Below are 10,557 nucleotides of genomic sequence, written 5' to 3'. Positions count from 1 at the left end.
CCTTTTAAAAAACGACAGGTCATTTTAAAAGTGACCTATAAATCCCAATATAGTACTTTTCCTTAAAATTTCATTCTGAAACAAACACGCACAACACAGTATAAAGCTTCTTATTTAGTGCTAATGTAGAAATTTGAGGATTTTGTCTGCTCCGCTATATCGCTGAGGCAAATACTGCACTTTCTACTCCACTGTTGTACAGTGCACAGCATCAATGAGTACACCCCCCCTTTGAAAAATAACCTTTAAACAATGTCAATGAACACAATTTCCAAAATGATCACAAGACTAAAATTATATAACATCTATTTAACTTATAACATGAAAGTAAAATTAATAATATGGATCAACAATATTTTCAGTTTTACTCAAATAAGGGTGTTGCAAAAATGAGTACAGCCCACAGAACGTCTCTGGAGCTAAACCTAAATTTTAGACTACAAGCGTCTACAGGTGAGTCTCATTATTCATTACACAGGTGTCAAGCAAACAGTTGATTATAAATGGGTGTTACTTAAAGAAAACACTTGTTTTTGTATTCATTGAGATATTGTTTTCAAAGGGGGTGTACTCTTTTTTACGCCGAGTATTGTACATTATGTTGCTGGTTACATATTTCAAACCCTTCCTGCTCAGCGAAAACCATACACCCCCCAAAATGATGATTTCATGTTTAAAGTGAAAGAATATTCCTTTGCGGGGTGACTTTGTTGGACAAAACTTAAAAAAAATAATAATAATCACTCTGGGCCCGTTTGGAAAATGCATCATGACAAGCCTAAAAACAGGCTGTCTGCAACTCACATTGTTTAAAATGTCCAACAGCACACAAATTCATTTAAAATGAGCGTTCAAATGTCACGTAGATGAAGAAATACTTATCAATAGAGGGGGAATGCCACCAGCTGAACAGTTACTCACTACTTTATGGTCCCCAACAGGCGTCGATCTTGTTGCTGCTGCCGGCTGTAAGTCCCCATAGACGCAGTGAAAATATTTGTCATTTTTGGTAACTTGGTAATAAACTTTTTCATTGTTTACGTTCTTCTTTCTCTTCTCGCTGACTGCCGTCACTTTGCGTCCTTCCGCTCCGTTCTTTTGGCGCACGCACATGCGCAGTAAGACGGACTGATCCATTAGTGGAACCTGAGGGGGGGGGGGGGGGGGCTGGGGGGTTGGGGGCAAGAGACATGCGATACAAGAAGCCTTCTGCTGGCATTTTTGCGAAATGATTTGGATCAAAAACACATTTATTGCGCGTAAATAAATAAAAAACTATATTGGCCATGAGTGTATGAGGAATTTTATTGGACCTTTTATTAATGTGAGGCCCTCGGCAACTGCCTAGGTTTGCCTAATGGTAAATCCGCTTCTGAGTGAGAGTATAAAAATCCTCGTCCTTTTTCTTTGCCTGAATTTTTTCTTGGATGGGCAAAATGAATCTTGTGGCATTTGATGTCACTTTTTGTCTCTGGTGCCTTTTTATGGGTTGCAAATTCTAACATTCATCATTCCTGCCTGGATGTCAGCTGTCTTTTAATCCACCAGGTGTAGATGGATTTCACTGAAGAAGTTTCCCACTATATCACACTTTGGCTACTAATCCATTCGTCAATCCATTCTCTGTACCGCTTATCCTCACTCGGGTTGCAGCTGTGTTGGCGCCTATCCCAACTGATTTTGGGCAAGAAGTAGGGTACACCCTCAACTGGTCACCAGACAATCGCAGAGTGCCATTGCTATTGCTGCCAACTTTTGGGCGACTAATACTTGGGAATATTTCAAATGCTCCAAAGCAAATTCAGACCGAATTTTTCGGCAAAATCTGTGCCATCATAGAAACCCACTTTTAGAAACTGCCACTTCCAGAGAGCTCGAGGGAGATTTCGCAGAGGCACAGTTGAGCGTCAGAGTAGCCTCGCTGATGAGCCCCTTCGTCATGCCCTGTTGTCAACAAAAAAAATTCTCTTTAATCATTCTTGCCGCGACATGAACCCAAATATGGCTGAGAATGAGGTGCTTTAAGCAATCTGACCAGCCGCCAAGCACTGTTTTTTTTTTTTTCTTCAAAGATTTGAAAGCTTTGCAAGTCCTGGTATCAACATTTGTAGTACGTCTGCTTGATGTTATGCTGGATCCACAAATGGCTAAATGGAACGATGGGTTGCTAAGAATGGAATTACCGGGCACCAGTTTTCGATTCCCATCCATAATAAACTGTGATGGAGTTGGCGATGAATTGGTGTGCCTTAAAATAGGCCTCAAAATCTGAGGGATCTAAGTGGGTGGTAGTCTGGAGAAGTTGGATCTGCTGAGTATGTCCTTGAGATTAAAATTAAATTAAAAATGTAAAATGCCTGGAAAAGCTGCAGGGGCAGAGTGGCTTTGGAAAACGGAGTAATGAGTGGTATAAATGTTTGTTTGGTTGATGTTAGAAAGGAGCGGTGGTACGTCAAAAGGTGACGCTTTGGGTGTGTGTGACAGATAAGGAGAAACCTGTTGATGTGCACTGATCATTAGTAGTTGTGAGTTAACTGAGGGTAGGGGTGTGGAGACAGGAAGGGATGGCGGTGGTGGTGCGACTGGATGGCAGTAAGCCACAGCGATCTTCACAAAGAACAGAGTCCTGCTGTAATATCTGTCTACGTGTGTTGCTACATCGCCTGTCTTCAAATATTTAATAATTAAGGGTTAAGCGCAAAACTGACACATTGGGGGGAAAATAATTGCGGGCCTTTAACGTTTGAATTTGAGTAGTCCATGAATAGATCCATGTCTCTCCACGGCTGCAGTCCCAATTCCTTGTCGCCGCCTTTCATCTCCCGCTCCGAGACAGGAACAGTCGGATTACGGCGAGGAGGCGGCTTAAGGGGGAGCCGTTTTCCTTGCCTTTTTGTGTGACGGGAGCGTTAGCGCCAAAGCGCGGCGGAGCGCTCAGCCGGCAGACTCGGGTCATTAGAGAGGCTGTGGAGCGGTGGGGGTAAAGCACGCCTCAGGCGCTCTTTACATTACAAGAATACTGATAGCTGGACGCCCCGCCACACAAGCGAAACCTCGCCATACATGCGGCATTTCTGTTCAAGCTCAGCTTTGGAAAAATGCTGCCAGTAGAAAGTGAAATGTGTAAATAAAACATTTGGAAAGTAGATGCGAAATGGTTTGCCAAGATTGCAGACGGTCGTCCGGTTAGTATGAGCATTTCAAATTTCAATTATTAGGATCAATTAGTAAGAGTTTTGGATTTTTTACATCTGTTGCGTGTTGCAACAGATGACAAATGGGAGAAAAAAAAAAACAGAAATCATACCCTAAATCTTCAACATAGTCACTTTTTAGGAGACCCAATGTTTGTTCAACCATTGACTTCATTAACAACATTGCATCATCAAAGGGAGCAAGTCATTTTCAGTTAATTATTTGTAAAAACAACATCCACATGTGTGGATTGACCCAATATAGTATACATTTTGGAAAAAAATTTACATTTACCAAATTGTGACTTACGAGGTTTCGGCCCAACGCCAGCGATACAACACATGGTGGAAGGCAGCCCAGATCACACTGATTTTTTTAGTCTGGCCCAATATTTTTTGTAATTTTGCACTGTATTTTCGGCCTCTTTTTTAAAATATTTTTTTTTGATTTTCCCTATTAATTGTGCATTTTTTATTTGATTATTTTTATTTGTCTATTTTTAATCAAATATTGTGGTCTATTTTTTTATTTTTCTGTTTTGACAACATAATTTGATGTATCTATCCAATTTTTGTAAAAATTTTCATATTACTTACACTCTAACATTTTGATATTTTTGGTGCATTTTTAATGGAATGTTTAAGTATTTTCCATCCAATATTGTTTTATTTAAAAAAAACATTTTGTTTTTTCATCCAACTTTTTGTCATTCAGTTTTTTTCTGCTGTTCAGTAAAAAAAAAAATGCGCAATATTTAGTTTTGAATTTATTTTCCATCGAATAGACAAATATCACACAAAACACTCATCTCTTTCCCTAATATTTGGGGACCCCCCCCCCCCCACACACACACACACAATATTTACCTCTTGTCAACTTTGTAACTTTGTAAGCCAATTTGTGTCATTCTCCGATCTGACTCTTCTAAAAGCACAACTCAAAGGAGATCATTTGATCAATTATTGATGATAGTCACTTGCCGCGAGCGTAGTCGAAAAGCGTCGCTAAACGTCTTTGTGCTCTCTCTCTAGTGAACGGCCGTTACATCACCCTTGAATCATTCCTTGTAGAATCTGCAAGGTTTAAGGCAAACAAAATCCAAAGAAAGTGGGAAGCCTTCTTGCCGTTTCCACCGAAACGCCTTTGGGGAGATCAAACGAAGTCTCCCGAAAGACGACCTGGACATCAAAGGACACAATCCACCACACACAAACACACACACGCACGCGCCTTTAAACGTTTGCTTCTTCATATGGATGATGACTTATACCTCGGGGTTGACAAATGTCCTCAAATGTCACGCCATGCTTACAATTTGTTTTTCAAAGAAACCTGCTGGTTTTATGTCCAGTCAGCACATCGAATAAAGTTAAATATTGGACAAAGTCATCATCGCAGAATATTTGCTTGCTTGTTGTCTAATATGCATATATTATCTAATATTTTTGTATTCTGTCAAACATAAAAATGTTCATTTACTATTTTCAAATATTTTCCTTTTTTTAAAGTAGATTTTAAACCAATAATTAGCTGTACTTAACTCAGCTGCTGCTATGATGACTGACATGTATACCGACCAATGATTGAGCAGTAGAGCTCAGACTCTCAGCCAAACTCTCCATTCGCCATTCATGTTTACATTAGCAAATGGCATTCGAATCAATTTGCATCTTGAGCTTTTCCCCCAAAAAACACATTAGAGCTTTACAAAGCCTAATTTCCCCTCATTTGCAAACAGTCCAGTATAGTATTTTCTGTAAGCAAGTTTTGACTTTTTGTTTAAGCATTAGCTCCCAAAATCATATAAATGTGTTCTATTTTAAATATTACTGTTTACCAAATACGTATTTATACGTTTTTTAATAATAATTAAAATAAAATAAATTATGCTAAAACATACAAAAGGCTTTGATGTAGCCTCTGTCTGAACTGAAGAGTATGGTTGAAGCAATGGTAGTTATTACGAAAACGGCCAGCAGGTGGCAGCAGAGTATAAGAGATCGAACAGGGCAAAGAGCTCTTTCCCCCACTGATTTAAAAAGATTTGTAAATAATGATGACACTTAGCTATATTCTAATGCTAATTGCTGCAAAATGGAAACAGATAGAAATAAACTTTTTTTTTCCTGATGAAAGAAGAGACTCTAATCTTTCTTTTGGTAGGGTCCATATTTTTTTTAGCAATAGAACACTATATTCTGTAGACCTTGCAAAATCAGTCAAAATCCAGTAAAACAGCCGGGAGCGAAGGGGGTTGCTTCTAGGAAAATGGCTGGGAGTGAATGAGTTGATTAAAATGGCTTACTTTAACCGGACCCTGCTCCACATTGTGGCCAAAGGTAGAATCCAGGTCGGTTATTGCACCTATTGGTGCCGTAATGATGTCGCATCAGTGGCAGCTAAAGCTAAGCTAACTAGCTGAGGAGATGTTCTCATTGGGACAACTGTTATTAGAAGTGGAAAGGACATATCACAATATGTCAAACCCATGTTTTGTGGAAACAATAACAAGACATCCTCCTAATTGATTCATGAATCAATTAAATAATCCGTTTATTTACCTGACTTGTGAACACAAGAAAGTTCCAGCATCAGCCTGGCGCCTGTTAGCCGGACGTGTCTGCCCTGCAGCCGGCTGACTGAGCCTTCCCCGCTAACGCAACATGACGACAGCCGAGGCAACTTTCACACCAGCGCACCAAGTCATCAATAATAAGACAAGGTGAGTCGGTGAAGGAAGACGACGGAAGGAGGGGGTCTAGGCCGAGTGGTGGTGGTGGTGGGGGGGTCCAGATACGGATCCGAGACCTGACTTGTGACATGCGCTCTGTATAAGAGTCCCGTCAAAGGGAGTTGAGGGGGCGGGGCCCTTTCCTGTTGCGTTTCTCCCAGCGACATCAAAGAGATGTGGCGTGTCGGGGAGATGACTCAGCGTCACATGGACGGAACATCCGTCAGCCGCATGAGTCAGTCGTCTTCTTCTACGTAAGTGGAAGGAAACCAACCCACCTGGGAACAAAAGACCACACACAGGAAATGAACGATCATTTAATTTGATTGTTCTCATTATTTTCAGTTTGTGGGTTAAAAAATTAAAAAGAGGCGCATTGCACCGGATACGGTTAATTTTTGTAATTACATTTTTCAAATGAATGAATTCCTTTATTTGTGGGTAAAAGTGGTTAAAACACAATTGAAATTGTTATGCGACACGGACATTACATTTCTTAATTGTTTGCAATACATTTCTATAAACGAAAGAAAGGAATGAAACATAATTAATCGTGCAAATACGATTAAAGAACATAATAATACAGAAATTAGTTAACACAAGGTATGATTTAAAAAAATAATAATATATATATATATATAATCATATTTGTGGATTCTGTGAAAAATTGGTACCAGATCTGATACTTTTTTTAGTACATGTAGTTCATATTTTTGGGAGGAAATGTGGCTTTGGACAATAAATGGTAAAAAAAAAAAAAAACTGGCATTACACTTTAATCTTGCGCACCCCCTTGGGGGATGCTCGTACACCCACAGATATTTCTGGAAGAATAAAATGTATTGTGTGCACGCCATTTTAAAGACCTGTGAACAGCGATTCAGGGATCATGAGATTAGATACCACAAGCTAGGCAGTAACATTCTTATTTTATACACGGTCCATGTGTAAACTAACAAGGTACTAAGGGTTCAATTTGTGTTCCTACAATTTAAACGGCCATCTCCATACACAGCTTAATCCGTCCTTACATTTGCAACATTCCCGGCGCCGTAGTCATGCGCTCTCATCACAGCATATATTGTGTGTTGCGCTCCGCTTTTTTCTTATAACCGTTTGAATAACGTTTTTATATTTCATCTTAAGTCAAGTGTGCTTCTCCCCCGCAGGATTGCACCTAAATTAAATGAATTAATGAGCTACAATTCAGCAGGTTTCCCCTATAATATTATTGTGATTGCAAAGGACTGCATTTAAATTTACGCATTGAGCAGCAACGTTCTCCCACGCCGCCTTCCTCTACGGTGTTGCACTTTTTTTCTAAAGACATGTTCAAATTCGCCATATGATCGCATTAAGATTTTCAGTTGAGAGGGGTAAAAAACAAACAAACACAGAAACAGAGGGCGGCGCCGCACTCTGCTTCCCTGTTGCCATGGTGACGCGACGAATCGTGACTCCATTGATGTGGTCTTTTGAATCGAGTGGCAACGGCAGGTGAAACAACTCTGCGTTGATATAACTACCTCAAATCAGCTGTCCTGGAACTGACAACGCAGTTTCCTCTCTCAGGGCATGTCTACTCGTAGTTCAGGGTTAGCTTCGGTGTTTGTTGAACATGCTTTGTGAAATGGACCCCAGCTGTCAAACTCATTTACAGCTACCAGCCAGGCACTTGTTGGTAATGCTAACAGCTAGCTGCTAGCCACTTACGTCGGAGACTTCTGTCATATCATACAATGACGGTGTAATTAATTAGCGGTTTCTTAGCGTCCTAACTTAGCGATCGAATCCGAGTTTCGGAGAGCGTTGTGTTGTTGGTTGCAACTTTAATGTCAATCAAAACTACGAACGTCTAAAAGGGAAGTCAAGCTAGCACTTGTTGGTAATGCTAACAGCTAGCTGCTAGCCACTTACGTCGGAGACTTCTGTCATATCATACAATGACGGTGTAATTAATTAGCGGTTTCTTAGCGTCCTAACTTAGCGATCGAATCCGAGTTTCGGAGAGCGTTGTGTTGTTGGTTGCAACTTTAATGTCAATCAAAACTACGAACGTCTAAAAGGGAAGTCAAGCTAGCCAGCACGCCACGACATGGGCCACTTTCAAAGTAAAAGTCTTCTAAGGCTGTTTGCATTGCCGTCAATGTATTATTTGGCAAAATTGTTTTTTGAAGTTGGCCTGAGCGTAAGCGGTGTGTTACATTGAGTATCTTTCAGCTTCCTTGACATGTCTGAATGGTGTCCACTGCGAATATGCACTTTGTTGTTGTTGTTATTTTTTCCCCACCAACTAATCCGCGGATCGTGCGCGATCCGAACCGACCACGGATCAATGATGATCTGTTGCACCAATAATAGTCAATTTTTTACTTGAATTAATTTGGGCAAATACATATGTTTTTGAGGAAGTTTTGTGGGGGGGGGAAATGGAAAACACAAAAACATATGGTAACAGACTGCTGCCGTTATTGGCCGTTACCTAAGCCTTGAGCAAAAATGATCAACAGGAAGTGGTAAAATGGCCGCCCCTGAGATGGATAAAAACAGGTGGATTTTGCCGTTTAACTCATGTTCAGCAAACACAATCTTATTCAGAATACCGTGTTTAGACTAGTGGGGATTATTGTAAAGACAATTTGGGGGTCAACTTCCCCTTTAAGGATCTGCGGACACTCTATAAGGAAGTAAACAAAATCAAAGTCATATTGAGCGTCACCTTTCCAGCCACCTCGCCCTTCCACCAGCCGTTGGACGTCTTGGTGTAGATGTTGACCACGTCTCCCCGCAGCAGAGGCAGCTCCCACGCGTCTCTGGAGCTGAAGTCGTAGCGAGCCACGGCCACCGCCAGCACTCTGGGAGAAAACACTGGCGGGACCGCAAAGTGGCAGATGTCATAACGCAAACGTGCACTGAGGTCATGAGTGAGAATGTGATTGGAAAAACATGCAGGGAAGGTAACATGCGAGCACTTCGAAGGAGGGGGAGGCCTCCATTTTTAACGTTAAAAGTGGACAACATTGTGGCGTGAGTGCATTTCAGCGTCTGCACTTTAGCACTAATTGTTGTTAAAGATAAAGCGAGATCAACTTTCATACTTATTAACAACATGTGCAAAGACTACACAGAATGGTGAGTAGGTGCTTATGTTTTGGTTAGCATCAAGAATCAAAAAGTGATGTATGTCACTTTTGGATCGATACTTTTAAACACAAACGACAAAATCACAATGTTGTTATTTTGGCTATTTGTAGATACTACAGAGGATTGATATTTTTTTTTTATTTGGCTGCTGCTACCTGTCTGTATTCCCTCTTTTATAATATATACGGAATCACAAAATGGATTGTGTTTTAATAACAGAAATAAATACACCAAAATATACATTTTAGGACCCACTGTTACAACTGATCAATATTTGGCAGTCACGTATCGATATTGTGTCATAAAATGAAAAAAAATCGCCATATTGATACTTCATCTCACATTCGGATTGCACACAACCAGGAACGATATATCAAATTAAAATGGGCTCAGCAGAATTTTTTTGCTGTGTCATAAAAATATACAGAACTTTGTACTACTTTAATTGATTGCATTGCATGTATATGGTTTTGGTTTCATTGGATCAATTTTGAACCCCCACATACTCGCAACAAAAAACAAAAAAATCCTTCTGCCTCATTTTAGCGCGAACGGCACCGCCGGCTGGTTGCTGAGCGGCAAAGCTTTTTTGCATTATTTATTAATGGAGTGGGGGGAGGGGGGAGACGACAATGTCATGCAGCAAGACCATAGAGCAGAGAAAGGCCGTGTTGCTGTACCTGACCAGAAAGGAGAGGAGGAGGGAGGGACAAAGCTGCAACCACCAGGAGTAACTACACACACAAACACAGCCAAAAAAGAGAGAGCAGAGTGACAGAGGGTTAAAGGAGAGAGCGAGAGAGAGAGAGAAAGTGAAAGAGAAAGTTGGCAAAGTCAAAGAGCAAGAAAGGAAGCAACGCTGAGTGGGAGAAAAGAGCGAGATGAGCTCCTCACGTCTATTTTGATTCACACGGACCAAGATGAAAAGTGAACTTTTATCACTTTTATTATATCTATTAGGGCTGAGGCATTTATTTGTATTTTTTTTCATGATCATACATAGATTTGTATCATTGTCATTCATTGGCTAATGGGGAAGTTAAGCTTGCGTGAATTCTACCTAGCAACAAGGTGACAAGGCGTGGCAGATTTAGGACAGATGGGAGTTTGCCGCCAAGGCAGATATTTATATATATAACATAAAACTCCTCGTTTCGAGGGAAAAACAAAGGCTATACAATGTTAAACTAAAAGGGAGGACGTCTAATCTACAAACAAAACAAAATCACATGGAAAACAAGGGAGACATGGAAAACAGGCTGGATAGTGGCTCTCGAAGACCCAACTTTGGCAATTTTCCCCATGACGGCAAATGGGTATGCGCATGTGCAGGTCAACACCTCATGGAATTATGGGGGGAAATGCAGTACGGAAAACATGCACTGCAGACCCAATAAATAATTCAAAAGTACAATACATACAAAACATTTCATAAACATATTGGTATAATGTTGGCCAAATGCAAAAAAAAATAATATATATATATA

The 10,557-nt window shown here is 40.4% G+C and overlaps 1 protein-coding gene across 2 annotated transcripts in view; it reads right to left on the bottom strand.

Annotated features, from left to right (window-relative positions):
• Positions 1 to 5,716: 5,716 nt before the first annotated feature.
• Positions 5,717 to 10,557, bottom strand: part of LOC147180952 (guanine nucleotide exchange factor VAV3-like) — a 56,235-nt gene continuing 51,394 nt past the window's right edge. Inside the window, exons 28-30 of one of the 2 annotated variants that reach the window (XM_086075332.1) lie at positions 9,751 to 9,804; positions 8,646 to 8,794; positions 5,717 to 6,204 (exon numbers count right to left, since the gene is read on the bottom strand). In XM_086075332.1, the coding sequence (XP_085931458.1) occupies positions 6,163 to 6,204; positions 8,646 to 8,794; positions 9,751 to 9,804 (245 nt within the window). In that variant the 3' untranslated portion in view covers positions 5,717 to 6,162. The remainder of the gene's footprint in view (positions 6,205 to 8,645; positions 8,795 to 9,750; positions 9,805 to 10,557) is intronic. The other variant, XM_086075340.1, reaches the window with a different exon arrangement.

Source organism: Leptonotus elevatus, chromosome 1 (assembly GCF_054856555.1).
Source record: "Leptonotus elevatus isolate MCC_2025b chromosome 1, RoL_Lele_1.0, whole genome shotgun sequence".
Taxonomy (NCBI): domain Eukaryota; kingdom Metazoa; phylum Chordata; class Actinopteri; order Syngnathiformes; family Syngnathidae; genus Leptonotus; species Leptonotus elevatus.
Note: the sequence above shows the minus strand (reverse complement) of the source record. Positions and strands in the feature narration are given on the sequence as shown.